We start from the raw sequence: 15,877 nt of genomic DNA, 5'->3' as shown, positions 1-15,877 counted from the left end.
ATGTTAAGCAGTAGCAGAACTTGCAAAACATAAAAATTTGGAAGACTCTACTAAACCTGGAGCTTTTCAGAACTTCTTCCTCGTTGAAACCAGAAAGAGTTGAAAGTGATGAACTTCTTACAGACCTGAATTGGGTAAGTTACATCTAAACATGGTCACTTTTATCTACACTAACAGTCTCACTGTGGAAATGAAAAGTCTGGTGACATCACTGGCTACAGTGAATCTTTGCAGCCAAAGAGAAAGAAGCTTTTGTTTTAAAAAGTTCATGGTGCAGCACTTCCCAAATCTTGTTCCCAGTTGATGAACACAATAAATATGTCAGTCAGTGCCAGAGATCAACTGAGGGTTAAAAGTAAGTAAGGGCTTCAAGGACTATCACCATCAAAGGCAATAATAGTAGAAATTTTATTTCCATTTTACAAAAAATCTTGCAACCTAACTTTTCGTTACTGTTCTTTTAGAGTCATGTATGTTCTCCTATTCAAGCATTTTATATTAAATTAGGGTTAGGATATGTCAAAAGCTATGAAACAATTTAAGAGATTTTGTTTCTAAAATTATATTGTAACAATTTACTTCCTACAGGACATAATGTAAAACTCATTAAATAAGACTTGTACAAACTCAATCTGCATCCATATTGTAATTGTATGTTGGAAGCTCAAGACACTGTAGCTCTCAGAGGACTAGAGCAGCACTTGACACTGACATAATCAGGGTTTCTTCAGTCCTGAGCTAGAAACTCAGGACTTTTCTGCTTGGATGTTATGATGACTGTACACCATTGACTTGCTACTAGAAAGAGATAAAAGACATTTGCCCTTATCAGACTTGCAGGTTTGATGTTCAAGAAAACAGGAGGATTAATTCCTCTCTTCATAAAAATATCTTAATCAAAAACACAGCTGAAAAGCAGAACTGATCATTTTCTGACACTGTAGTTTGGAGAAGAAGGATCATTTCCTCTTGCAGGAAAACTGATAACTGAAAACTAGTAAGCTAATTGTGAAGATGTTTAGGATATCACTAAACATATTTCAAGCTTGTAAAAAGCTTTCTTAGATCTCAGAGACAAGGTTTTCTGTTTTTCTAGCAAGTCTCACATAGAAAACAATTACATGTTGGAAAAATAATGCAAAATTAAAATACTCAGAAAAGACAAGAAGCTTTAAATGAGTGATTTGAGGTCTGTGCATTAGTTTAAAATATTATTTTAGAATAGCTGGTTGTGCTTGAATTGAAAAATTTGCATTTTACACTGGTTCTGTCCACAAGTGACATGGAAATGGAAACTGAAAAATCTGAGGAAAAGTATTTCTGGGGACGTTATTATTTATAATTAAAATATTTTTTTAAAAATATTATTGAATATAGTTTAACAAGCAGGCTTACAATTTTGTTTCTCTCCAAAGTTGAAATCTTTTTCTCTTCCTCTTGTTAATACTTTGAAGTACTGTTTCTAAAAATATTCAATCCCCATCTGTTTCTGGTTAGGTTTTTCATCTGTGGCATAAAGAGTCTGAATAATCATGTGTTGCAGCTGTGAAGGAGACCAAATGATGATGCTTCTCCACCACAGTACCGTTTGTATCTCATCCAATCAAACTGCTCTGGATAGTAGGCTGTCTAATCAAGCTGAATTAGCACCATTTGGTTGCATATGCAAACAAGAAACTCTTTGGCTGTTTTAGAGAAAAATAAAAATAAATGTAACAAAATCACTGGTTCAGAAAATTTACATAGAAGCAAGCATACTTTTCTCTTAAAGTGTCCAACTGACAGACAGGCAGAGGTGCTGGAAAAATGTAGATTGGGTCATTATCTGTACAGATGACCTACGATTAGCACAAATTTACTGGAACATTTTGCAGCCCACTGCTGTTAGAGATTAACAATCCTTCTTTCATAGCAAGCGTTCAAAATACAGCTAGATATTCAATTTACATATGATCTTTGCAGCCTACTTTAAAGAAATCTAGCAGTTTTATTAGCTGCTGACTAATCAATTCTGGTGGAACAATATTATTCAAAAAGTTATTACTAAGCTAAATCCAAAATTCGGAACCTCCTACAATATATTAGACTCCCTCCAACCATATACCAGAGTTGTACAAGGTAGAAAATTTGCAATGTTTGTACTGAGGAATAATCTGCTTATAACAATAAACAGAGATACCATATCCTTTTTAGCTCTATCCAGCCCAAGAGAGTTTTAGACTTCTCTAGTTCTCAGCTGCTACTCATCTACAGCAGGGAGAACTGCAGTTAAAGGTGCTATCATTTGTTTTCCACCTGACAGTTCACATTTATCACATCCCACAGATTTCCTGAAAAATACATATATTCATATCCTAACACATTTACTGTTTTATTGTCTCCTCCTTTATTACCTTTTATCTTCACAACCTCACTTCCAGACTCATATACTGCTAGAGACTTATAATCTGTGTCTTCATTTCCTATTTCAATGGGGTTTGTGCTCTGTTCTTGCCAACTTTTTTCCTCAGTAAACCTGCTGCCTCAGTTCAGTTTTATTACTTGTACCCTTGTATCTCTTTTTCTTTCTGCCATCTTCCTATGTTTTTGTTCCCTCTTTCAAATCTCACAACAAAAGCCAATTCGCAATCATCAAGTTTAATTCATACTACAGTGCCAACCTCATAACAAATATATGTATCACATGGCAACTCATTTCAGTTTAGTACTCTGTTCCCCTAATTCACTCTCATTGCATATTGTAAATTAATAGCAGAGACCATTGCACATTATAAATTAACAGCAGAGACTTTACCACAGATAACAATACAATTAATCAGCATTTTTCTTTGACAAAGCCCAGAGCAGCATCTTCTCCACGGGAATCCCACTCTTAAGTGTTCAAAATAGATGGCTTACTGGTATTGAAGACTGGGATATCACATACACTACAGCAATCTGGGCACAAATTCCAAGAATTTGCATTTATTTCTTACTTGTGTGTTGACTTGCTATCTCACCATCTTTCCTTGTTCTAAGCAATAATCAAAAGAGATTCACATAATTTCACATATCCATATACCTAAACCACTAAAAATGTAAAGCTTTTAATAACCAAAGATACCCTAATGAACCCACAAATTTCATCCTACAATCAAGTAGACAAAGAGCTTTGCTCTTTGAGGCGATTTTAGCATAGCTAGAACTTCACTAAGTTTCACCTTTCCTCTCCAACAAATTTGCCTGTTGCAATTCAGTTGCCCAGCTCAGCCTGGGCATTAGGGAGGCCTGTATACAGCTAAAGTCATCAGAGTCCTATTCCAAGAGCTGGGGAATGTGAACTTCTTCCAGAGAAGATGAAAACAGCAGTAGGCTGCAGATAGCCTTTTTCGCATTCTCTTTCCTAACTCACGTGTGTCTGCTTTAGCCCCATTTATTTCCCTCACAACATCTCACATCACCACACAGAAGCACAGAGAAACTTAGGCTGGAAGGGACCTCTGGAGCTGACCTCATCCATGCCCCTACTCAAAGCAGGCCAATCCGATAGGTTTCTCCGGACGACTTTCTTTTCGTTCTGTTTCTTTCCATTCTCTCGGCTCATACAGCCACATCCCCCTTCTTTATGCCTTCTGTCCTCCTCGGCGTTACTTTTTACTATTGGGGACCCAAAGCAGTACGTGAGAATGAGCAGAGCAGTCTATGGACAGAAGGAGAATGAGGATGTGGTAGAGCAGATAAGGTGTAGCAGGAGGTGGTGGAGGAGAAGGAAGGGTGGGAGGAGGTGCTGGGGAGACCAAGGTTATGCAAAGGATTGGGGAAGCGGCTTTGTGGTAGGAAGGAATGCAGTTTCTGTGCTTTAAGGCTCCCTCTGAGCTTTTGTTTTAACTCCCCAGCAGCAGAGCAGCAGTGCTCTTCCTATGAGAAGCCCTTTGACCACTGGTGCCTTTGTGCAGAATGCTCTGATGCCTCTGTTTTATGCAAAGCAAAGAAAGTTTGGGTGCTGAGCTGGCCATTTGCGTATACAAATTAGTCTGGGTTTCTTTTAGGTTTAACTAACTAATTTTCTGGGTTTTGAGTGTTTGCTTTAGAAATATAACTCTAGAATTCTTCTTCAGATGTGCCCTCTTCCACTTTTTCCTACCCACCAACACTGTACCCTGTTCCTTTCTCAGCCAGTCCCAGTTATCCACTCCCAGCTCTTCTTTCAGGTTTTCTCCTTCTCTAGCCCCAGTCACCAGATGCTTCCATATTTATTGGAACCCAGTGGCTTTATTCTTAATGTCCAGCTAGTCTGGCCTCTTCCTCAGACCAACTTTTCTCACATGCGCCAGAGTCATCTTCTCATTATGCGAATGGTTCTCAGTTCCAATATATTTGTTCAGCCATTTATAGTTTTGCCATCCCACATCCTCTTACAGTTTCACTCTTATCACCTACAGACTCCCAGTTCTCTTCCCTCTCCACTTGTACACCAGCTCCCCATTCAATATTCCTGTCCTTTGAGAATCTATTTCAAACCCCTCCCACAACCTCTAGCCTCAGTTTTCTTCTCTCCACCCATCCCCTTCATCACACATTTTTATTTCCTTGTCCCACTCTACTTGGTCTTTCCCCTTCTCTCTCCGAAGGTCCAATCCTTTGCCCCCCATGTTTAGATGAGGCAGCTTTCCCCTCTGTTTTGCATGCGCTGGAGAGAGATGCTATCTGGAACACAAGACATACTTTCTGGTTGCTCTTAGTTCAAGCATGTGGATTCAGCCCAAGACCCATAACACACCAGAGACAAATGCAGAGAAAATTCTCCTGAACCCTACCTGGACCACAACTAATACAGTCAAAACTCTTTCAGAGGATAAAATCTACGTTGTTCTCACTGAGCACGTGTAAACTGCATTTCTTTTCTCTAATCTAGAATATGGAGCAACTCCAGTTAATTAGCATGCAGCCAGTCAAAATTGCACCCCTGCAATGAAAGCCACTTAGCTGTCAAATCTCCAGAAAGATCCAAAACACGGGACATAAAGTGCAGGGATATGAAATGGTTGTGCAGAGGCAAGCTCAGACAAGCAGGGTCAGCACTACCCAGACCTAGCAAGCCCTGGTAGACTCCAGTTCTGTCAGGGAGGTGAAGTGCCTTCGCACAGTACACCTCAAAGATCTGCGTGTCAAAAGCACAAAGGAAACACCCTGACTGGTTTCATGGGTTGCAGCACTTCAGGGAGTGGATTCTGCTGGACCTGTGCTCTGCACGCAGCCAGCTCAGCTGTGCCTGCAAATCCACAGCCCCTGGAGCTGCAAATATAACTACCTTGTCCTCAGAAACTGCTGAGGTCGTATTTTCACAAAACAAAACTAAGACAGAGAGACAAATAAACAGAGACGGAGCAAGAAATCAAACAAAATGACAGAAGCTAAATGCAGAAAAAGACCCCAGAAGACAGGCAATATATGTATTTTCTGCCTCAAGAGCTAAATTTGGGCAAAGTTGTAACAATCTAAAAATAGTCTTTTAATGGGAAGTTGGTTAGTCTGATTAACAGGAGGTGCTGCTAAATTTGTCTACAAATAACAAATCCTTGAGTGTTTTATATAAGCCATGCTGCCACTATCCAAAATCAGGAAGATGCATCACATGGTCTGTCAGTGCAGGCCATCTCTTACTGTTGTTTTTAAACTTGACTTTGAAATACGTGAGTACAGCCACTGTCGGCAGCAGAGAACAGGAATTTCAGACTCGCAAGCTAATTCCCCTGACAAGGAAGGACAGCCTTTTCCCTCTCGTTCCCTTCAAATAGCAAAGCCCAGAAGACATTTATTATGCATTTCTTCACTATGCTTCTCCATCAGTTCCATTTGAATATAGGATGAAACTTCACGCACTTTCTAAAAAGTCATCTAGTGTTGTGGTACGCTGATAAGTAGCTATCATAATCTGCTATACAAATGCATCTATTTTGGGCCAGTGTCGCAACCGCTACCATATATTTCATTTGCATAGTAGTTTTGTTATTAACAGCAGTTATATAAATAAATAAATATAATGTAGAAAATGCTAGAAAAAAAAGAATTATCGCTACAATGCTGCCACCTGGTAACCAGAAGTGTAATAGCAGGGAAGACATTTCTTTTGCCCTGCCTTGGACAACCTGACACTATTTTAAATAATATATTTAAAATCACAAAAATTGCAAAGTTTTAACTGTGGAAGAGGATCATTTCCCTGTATCAGCTGAAATAATTCTCCTGGCTCTGTTTCACTGTGGGGAAGAAGTAAGTCATACCCTCCCAACATTAAACTCGATTTTGAATCCTGGAAAGTATCTATGGAGAATGACCAGCTAAGGGACTGACTCACTGCAGTACTCATTATATATGCCACTTTTAAGGACAGAAATATTCAGAATTAAGTCCATGTTTAAAAGTATTTATGTCTTTCAGTACCTTGCTGAATTAAAACTATACCACTAAATGTTTACAAAAAGAAACATACCTACAGTAAGAAAGATATGGAATAGATAAATTAAATCCTGATCAAAGAGATCCAAATAAAATAATATATCAGGTGTTTTCAGAGGTGGAAAATCCATTCATGAAAAGGAAAATGCTACAATCACATTAAATATGGAATATTTATTTAAACAGAGAAAAAAAATATATATATATATATAATGTTTGGGAAACATGAAAAGCATCAGGAAACAGTACCCAGACACTTATGAGAACCCATAGTGCCTCAAATCTAAAAAATTCCTAACTGGCTGTGATAAATAAGAGGCGTGACAACAAAACAGTATGAGCCTATTTACGTGATCCTAGCAAGCACCACTGGGATGAACTCCTGCATGTTCCGCTCCCAGCACTAATAAACACAGTCCATTGCCTAGCATTCCTTTGTAATACACAGTGGGAATGCTACATCAGCTGGTTATATATTTGGTAGTGACCTAATATCCAATCATATTTTATTTTTCAGATTAGCTTTTTTTTTTTTTTCAATTTCCTAGGAAACAACAGCGCATAGACAGCTTCTGGGATACTATCCACAAATAACATACCCTTAGAATTCTTCGAGAATTATCTACCCTTAGAGAGAAATTTCCAGAGAAACACGCAAACGCAATTCTTCTGCCAGCCATACGATGGCAGGATTAACTCCCCATCTCCCTGGAGGAAGCAGGACCTTTCCATCACTGTCACAGTGGTGGATGTGAACACTTACATACACACCGTCGTCAGACACACGGCTGAGAATTTTACAGACAAATATATTATGAGAAGAAAGCAGCAAATAAAGAACAATGTTTCCATACCTAGTGTCAGGTTTAAAAGTGTTTTAATATAGATTTGCACAGTTGTATTTTTTGTTTTAAGAAAATTGGAGGTGCTCTGACGAAAGTGTAGAGAGCATTCAACACTCAGACATTGAAGGACAATTTCTATTCTCCCAGAACAAGAGGATATTCTAATTAGAAACTGGAAAATTCAAAATCAAAATGGAATTCCTATTTTTAAAATGTCTACTTCAACAGTGAAATCACTATTATTGGAAAACATTGAGTCCAAGGACTTAATAACGTCATTTTAGAAATAAAGGAGTATTTAGGTGACACAACACTATTGAGATTGCCAAGAACTTAAAAGAAATATTGAAGATGTATTTAAGCCAATATCTGTTAGCATTCAGAAAGACATCTATGTTAGATATGAATTATCCCACATTAAACTCCTCCAAGGCTCTCAGCTCTTGCTTTGAAGCACCTTTTACTGGACACTCACGGAGAACAAATACAGCCCTAGAGAATATGATAAATACTACAGGCCTGCATTTTAAAGAGGTTCTAAATCAGCACACATTTCCTTTAAAACTATGCAAATCGGTTTATTTCCACTTACACCATTTTAGTTCATGTTAATAAAGGCCTATGATGCTAACTGTAAAAAATGATGATGACTTGAACAGACTTCTGAATCCAGATCTAAGAAAACACTTCAGCATGCTGTGGTTTGTATCGTATCAAGTACTTCAGAACATACCGTAGAGACTTTCAATAAAAGTAACCCTTTGCTAATAGGTGAGGGAGAAAGGATGAAGTAGTGAAACTAACTTCTCGAAGCAAAGTGATTCCTGAGGAAGTGAAGCATATTCTGATGGCGATTACAAGAGTTTCATGTTTTAAGTATTGCAGAAGTGACTTCTAGTCAGCTGATTTCCCCTGTAAACATTATTTCAAGGACACTTGCCAGAGAGGCAAATAGGTTGGAAAGAAATGTGCATAATGTGGATAATCTGCTTATTTTTTTTCTTTCTCCCAACTTCTATGTTAGTTCTGCCTCCTGTAGCCTTCCTTGTCTAAGGTTGCAAGGAGACAACCCTCTTTCCAGAAGGGATTTTGATGTTGTTCCCATGTGTGCTGGGATCAGCTCTGGAGAGAATAACAGGTTAAAGGCAGTTCTTTAATAGAGAGAAATATTTAACAAAAGAATAATGATCTTCACTAGTCGAGTGGCTGATTTTTCATACTGTGGGACCCAAGCCCTTTGAAAGACTCCAAGCCAAAGCTGACAGCCTAGACCTCCTGATTCCCAATGAAATGCCACAGGCACAAGACAGTGTATCGAAAACATATCATGCTAATTTCTGCTCCATTATAAACAGAGGCAATGGGAGATATATACAGGTCACATCATGATCAAAATCATGAGAGGAATAGCAGCAGTCATTCTTGCATTTTCTTATTTGTCAGGCTACCCAGAGAGTTAGATGTGAGGGACAGATAGGAAATAAAGTGAATGATGTGCTGCATGCACGTTTGTCTTTTCTGAGCTCCCTACCAAAAGCTGAGATCCTTTAGACTGAGATTTTTACAAGTTAGTACAAGTGGAGAAACTAAAAACCAAGTATTTTTTAAATTCTCTCTTTTTTTTTTTAATACTAGTGGCAGCTGACATATGCTAAATATTTGGCCTACAGAGTTTCTCTGGCAAAGCTTGAAATTAAAAATGAGACAGTCAAAAGTTACAGAAAATGGGTGCACCAACAAGTTGATAATGCAATGACCGGAGCATGAAATGGCAATGTGAGAGCTATTTCCTGGTGAGATTTCCCCCTGATCTCTTTTGTTGTTGTTTTGTTTTTGCCAGCAAAATTAAAACTTTTAGAGGTATCTAATAGAACCCTGGAACCATTTTTGAAATGGTGCTTTAAAAAAAAAAAAAAAAAAAAAAAAGAGGGTTGCTAGTTTTCAAGTAATGTATGCTGCAGATCAAGTGGGTGGATGGGGAGGCAGGACTGAAACTATTTAAGTAGTGTCACGCTTTATAGTTGTGACTGCAAAGGTCAGTAAAGTGTAAGTGTCTGAAAAAGAAAGTTATTTCAAGAAGTTTTGCATTTAGTTCTACAAACACCGTCTTCAGTAGAGGAGAAAACTGAAAAAGAAAAAAAGCTCTGTGAGGGTCTGTTTGTTTCTGACACGATTATAACAATAGCAAAGTAGCGAGAATGCAAGCAGATACATACTTGTAGTAAGTACAGAACAAACATACAAGATACGTAATTATGAGATCCAGTTTACAGAATGTGCTATAAGCACGGCAGTGTAGGAATTCTTAATACAATACATATGTGAGGCTGGAAAATGTACTGTACGCATGTGCAACATCCAATTGTGCTCCGGTTTGCACCAACAGCTCAGCAGTAGCCAGTATTGGATGGTTTGAGCTCTCTGGCTGCTGGAACTTGGCTATATTTATCCTGGCTGATGTAGCCTGTCAAGTGTGTCCTGCTGTTGATAAGGTGCCGTAGTTGACAACAGAGGGGGCTCAAGGGGGAGGAGCAGGATGGGGGCTTCCACCAAGTGTTTCTTCAGGGGGTCTCAAAAGCCCTGCAGACTCATTCCTGTTTAGCTCAGACCCTGCTTCCTAGATACAGCTGGGAGCTTCATCAGAAACAAAGTGAAGATGCCAGAGGCTGTAAAGAAAACAGGTAAGGATCATAACTGCCAAACAAAGGCTGAGAATGGCTTGACAGAGAAAAATGGAAGTAGCTTTCATATGCCAGAAAAAAAATAGATGCCTCAGGGAAAAAAAAATAGAGAGGAAAAAGAGATGATATTTTATAAAGTTATAAATGTGATCTTGCAGAGAAAACAGTGACAGGATTATCTCAAGAGACTTTGGATGAGGAGAGAATAGAGGTTTAATTCTTAGATTCCTTTCTTATCTCATTTCTTCTCACAGTCACCTTTAGGGCTGTGAAAAAAAGCTTGTAATCTCTCTCTTGGGCAGTTGGGCAGTATAAAAGTCTCCCAAGTTGTTTTTGTGGTGTTTTTTTTTGTTTGGTTGGTTTTTGATCCTGATGCTTTTCAGGAAGTGTAAGTGGCAAACTTTGATGTTATTTGCTGGTAGTGAAATCTCTGTGAAAATGAAAGCAAATGGCACCTGGCTCAGAGCTTACTCTTTCTAGTTCTTCCATCCAGTGACAGTAGAGCTCTAGGAAAAAAAAGGAGACACTGTACTATAAAGAATGTATGCATATTTCCTTTCATTCACCCTCCTCCATCCTCTCCTGTTGAGCCAGAAGATCTTCTTATAATAACATGCAGTTCGCAGAGTTAGTCAATAGTAACTGCTGATACTTATTAAAGTAGGCCTTTGTACTTTAAACAGGCATCAGTCGCCGGTTAGGCTGGTCAATGGGAAAATCTGCTGTGCTCAACACTACAAACGAGCCTACAGCTGTTAAGAAGAACTTTCATTTTGGCCAAAGTATTTGGAATCAGACACTGCAAGAAAACAAAAACAACCTATATCTCCCATTAAGAACTGCAAAGCGCTTAAGCATGATTAGCTTCAAGAACCTTCTTTATACAATAACTCTGAAATGACAGGGGTGTCACCAATACCTCAATTTTATCACTTGATGTTCTTCAAGCTGCAATTTCTGAAATCTGATGGAAGTAGAATCTTATATAAAAATAAGTATAAACCAGACCTTGTAATTGTAGAGAAAACCTTGAAAATGTAAGTTGTAAAGGTTCAGCAATCACCAAAAAAATATGTTCATAATCATATTCTATTTTTAAACTCACTTGATTTTTGAGATTCATTGAAATGTCTAATGCTTGTGATTGGCAATGCTAGTAAAAATAAATATGACAGAGTAGGGAAAATTTGACGGTGTGATCTCCTAGGCATTGTGACTTGATTTGTTATGGTTTAACAGCCTTTAAATTAACATTTTCAACCTCTGGGGATGGGAGGCAACTTCTTCTCTGACTGTGAAGAAGTCCAGCTTTGCTAGCTAATGGTGAAGATAAATTCTGTTCCAGTTTATTTCTCCAGAGGAAAGAAATCTAACAGGTGTCTAACAACACTAGTCCTACGCAATCCTTATGAACAAACCAGCCCAAACACTGTGATTATCGCAGCAGGGGGAGGAAAAGCTCTTATTACCTACTCTAACTGAGACAGAACCAGTCACATGCCCCATAACTTGGGAGGGATCTTCTCTTTCTCCCAAGAGACATTAATCCCTCTGGTTTTCTATTTCATGTTGTTTATACAATTCAAGTCACTTCACGACAGGATAATATTCAGCATAACCTCAGGAGGGCTGAATAAGCACCTTATAGTTCATACCTGGACAAGTCATGATTTCTGCCTTTCACATACCATATAGTTAGAATACTGAAGAACACTGAGAGATCTTCAGCCTTTATTACTGAAATTAGGGCACCTGGTGTACAGGTAAGGGAAAATGCTTCATGCCAGAGAATGATCAGAGATATTCTGCTGTTGTAACAAACCTTTCAACATGTATAAATAATTAAATAAACTAAAACAGTGAAATAGACTTCCCAACAGTCATTCTTTTACTTTAAATTGTCCAGCTGAAACCCTTCAGGATGAGTCTCCGTCCCATTTCTTTACACAACACCAAAAGAACTGGCATGGCTTTCCGGAAAGTTGATACATTCCTGAAGACCAACAGCATTTAGAAGACCTGCAGCAATTCATTTTTAGAGCAAACTATCAAACATTGAAAAGCATTATTTTTTGCAGACTTCCATAACAGAAGTATTATATTCTTTCCTTTGTGTCTTATACATTTCACAGTTGACCTCTGCTCAAAGGTTGGCTTTTTAAAAAGTTTTAATCTTTTTTGTTGTTGTTGTTGTTGTGAAAACTCAAGAAGGTTAAAAAAAACCCCAACCATTTCCTTAACATTATTTTGCAACATTAAAAGGAAACAGCTGACCTTTTAACACCAAATTTAGTAGATAAATGGGACTTAATGGGAAATGTATGCATTCCTAAATTGGGAAAAAGAGAAGTCTGGCATTACTCACCTTCTCTGAAAATCAGTAAAATTTTTATTCATGTATTTTATATATTGAGGAGTCTGGATTTTGCAGTTCAGATTAAGAATTTTTATCAAGGGTTTATAAATAATCTGGCTATAAGTACAGAGAAATTTTTGGCATTCCATAATAATAGGCACTATTGCATAATGAAGGATAGCTTCTAGAATTTTAGCTGGAATATAAGCTCCTCATTTAATGTTTGTAAGCACCTAGCACAGTAAAGTACTGCTCAGTGTTAAAATGGTCCATGATAATGAACTTTTGTGCACTACAGGAGTACAAAAATCAATGATAACAATTTTTATAGATATATTTTCCTTTTTCTTTTTTTTCTTTTTCTTTTTTTCTTTTCTTTTCTTTTTCTTTTTTTTTTTTTTTTGGTAATTGAAGGTTCAAAGTAAGCTGAATATTACCATCCCCATTTTACAGCAAGTATGATGGGTGCATAGAGAGAGAGGTGACAGGTTACTGAAACTATTCCTCGCCTGTTGCTCATGTTACAGGAATTTACAATCTCAGCTGCTGAAGTAGGCAAGGAATGATAAGATTGAGTAGCTCAACAGCTTTTGGATCAAGGAATGATTAAGCTTGTAATTGCAAGAAGCCACTTAGGTCCTGAATGAGGAATGCACAGAATCTTTATATAGTTCCTCACCAAGGAATTTACAAGCTCCATTACTGAAGTCTGTTTATCCACAGTTTGGCTTTTAACTCAATGGAAGAGCAAATGGTAGAAGAGGAGAACTTAATGCCAAGTATAAGTACTAAAGCAAAGACAAATTTTCAACATGAAGCCTTAACAAATTAAGGAACTACAAAAGCTAACACTACTTTTTAAAATTTTAATTCAATATGGTGGCCATGTACATATTTCAATACAGAATGTGAAGTAAGCTAACTCAGCTCTATGGGAGAAAACTGCTGACTGTTTTTTCTAGTTATCACAAGTTTCTGCTGGAGCTTGTAGCCTGTGCGTTCAACCAGATTGATTAGATTCTCCTAAAACACTTACACCTTTTACGGTTTTTGTTTCAGAAAGGTAGGAATAATATTTGAAATGCTTATTCTAACACAAATTCTCCTTAAGTGCTTATCTCTCTCTCCTGCAAGGACTTATCACAAATAATGAGTGATGAAGAGCTAAAGTCAGAGCCACCGCTCTGAAAAGCGAGATGAAATTTAGAAACAAAAACCACAACAGGATGGCTCTCCTCTATCACTCTATCTATTTAAAACCACTATTGTGGAATCAGCACCTCTTTGATTTCTGGTACTTCACACATACTTTGAATTCAGCGATTTTAGGGGAACTTTTCCATCTAATGCTTGTGATTCTTAACAAGCTGAATCAGTTACAGGATGTGGCTAGGAAGTGAAATGATTCCAGTTAATTAAACATTATTTTAATACATATCTTCATTTTTTCTGGCAATCACCAAATAAGCATTTCTCCTCTAGCATTTAACACTAGCTTTTATTCTTATTTGAGATACAACAGTACTTAGTTGCTATTTATTAGCTATTTGATGCTGTACAAAGAAACAGAAAAATAGTCCCTGGCTCTAAAGAGTTACAAAATGAAAGTCCAGTAAATGGACAGACAACTCAACAAGAGAGCAAAGAAAACAGTGGTTAGTCCAATAGGTAGCAACCTGGGTAGGAGCTTAGCCATTTTGTTGTTTTTTGCATATGAAAAAGCTTTGTAGCAGAATAGTAAACTAGGTTGATGTAAGCATTAGAAGATTAATTCAAAGTAGGTCAGAAAGTAAGGGAGAAAGCATGAAGGCGCTAGAATGAAGATTTAACAAATGGCAGCTGTAGGAAAGCAGAATACTAATTTCATGATTTTACTTAGGAGAAAAGCAAAGTTTTGGAACTTAAATGATATAATTCTAGTTTAATTTGGCCAAAAGCATATGTATTTTGTATTTCTTCAACCTGCTGATTGAAAGACTTATTAATAAATTATTATCAAAATGCAATCTGATTGTGGAGCTCCAAAAAGAGACAGTTTTTTATTACTAATTAATGAAGTTGTAAGTCATGTAACATATACAACTGTATAGCTGATGTTTCCAGACCCATCTTCAGTTGTTATAAGACTCTTAGAGGACTGCTGTCACATGCAAGTTCAAGCAGGGACAAAATTAGGCACAGAAAGCTTTCTGCAAGACTACTTCAGACCACATGGAGCCTGCTTCCCATTTTGTCACAGGTAGAAATTTGCTCTTTTACATTACTCAGAAGTTATGTGAGGTTCTTATGGGTGCTGGAATTGGTAGGAAAGTCTGGGATATGAGAAGTGGGTGCTGAAAAATGGGTTAGGATAAAGTGGCTCTAGACTCGTTTCCTTTCATTAGCTCCGCATCCCTCGTCTCACCCCATGTTAACTCGCCAAAGCAATTGCAGCTCCTTTCCCCCAACAAACACACACGGCACACTTATCATTCAGCTTCCCTTCAACAACAATTCCTGTCATCACCAGCACTGACAATTCATAAATACGTGCCTCTTCCCTTTCCCCCGAATTGTACACGTTGTTAGCATTACTGACTGGTCTCTCTCCCTTTTTGCTGGGTGGGTTAGACTTTAATGGCAAGCAGAGAGTTAAAAAAATGGGAGGCAGTTCGTCATCAGGTGCTCCAGCCCAATGGCTCCTCAGCTCACATTTGACTGGAATCTGGATAAACATGTGATAGTGCCTGAGATCTGTCAGGGCCTGACAGGCACAAGAGGTGTAGCCATTCCACAACATCACATGAGAAGTGTCACAGTTGCTGGGTTTTCCACAGCCTGATGGTGATGGTAGTGTCAAAGAGCGTTTTGAGCAAAGGATGGATACATGAAACTCAGAGGGACATAGCTGGGTAGAAGCCAAATCAAATGTTGAAGTGAGAGAGATCTCTAAGTGGGGAATGTGTTTCTGACAAAAGCAGGAAAAGTCGAGGCTCTCAGAACTGACAATAAGTTTTGAATGGTGATAGTTTGGGACATTCCTGTTGAGGAAATAGTTGGATTAGATTGGTATGACTATATGAAAGAAATAAATCTGGTGAACTCGGATACATTTGTTACCTAAAGTAGGACCCACAATGAAGGAGAGGAGACTGGGAACAGCTGATCTCTCACTTCTCCTGTTAAGCTGTCCACTTTTCCCCCGCAAGGGAAAATGACAGGATTCTCATCAAATGCTTGTTCAGCAATCACTCTTCTGCAAAAAAGTAATTTCTTATAAAACCTCCAGCTTACATCCCCACTTTTCCTTTGCATGAAAATATTAACAGTGGAAGATAAAAGGGAATATAAATGGATATACAAAGAGACTCCACTTTGAACATTGTCATCCACTGACTCTGAAACTCTGGTGCAAGAAAATGACTCTCAGAATCTCCTTGCCTGTGAAAAAGTGGGTTCTCAGGAATGGTTCTTGCAGGTCTTTATTCTCATGGAAATTTTGGCCTGTTCCAATTACATGTTTTAATGGAAATATTCACAAACATTTTAAGTAGAAATTTAAATAAATGAATCTTTTG

The 15,877-nt window shown here is 38.0% G+C and overlaps 1 protein-coding gene across 3 annotated transcripts in view; it reads left to right on the top strand.

The window, feature by feature from the left end:
• The first annotated feature begins 1,400 nt into the window (after nt 1–1,400).
• The window catches only part of MYBPC3 (myosin binding protein C3), a 68,501-nt gene continuing 54,024 nt past the window's right edge, over nt 1,401–15,877 (top strand). For all 3 annotated transcript variants that reach the window (XM_080592526.1, XM_080592524.1, XM_080592525.1), the window contains exon 1: nt 1,401–9,964. In XM_080592526.1, coding sequence (XP_080448652.1) covers nt 9,940–9,964 — 25 coding nt within the window. In that variant the 5' untranslated portion in view covers nt 1,401–9,939. The remainder of the gene's footprint in view (nt 9,965–15,877) is intronic.

This window comes from Anser brachyrhynchus (genome assembly GCF_964034855.1).
Source record: "Anser brachyrhynchus genome assembly, chromosome: 5".
Lineage (NCBI taxonomy): Eukaryota > Metazoa > Chordata > Aves > Anseriformes > Anatidae > Anser > Anser brachyrhynchus.
The sequence above is the reverse complement of the archived record's forward strand: the minus strand, read 5'-3'. Positions and strand labels throughout refer to the sequence as shown.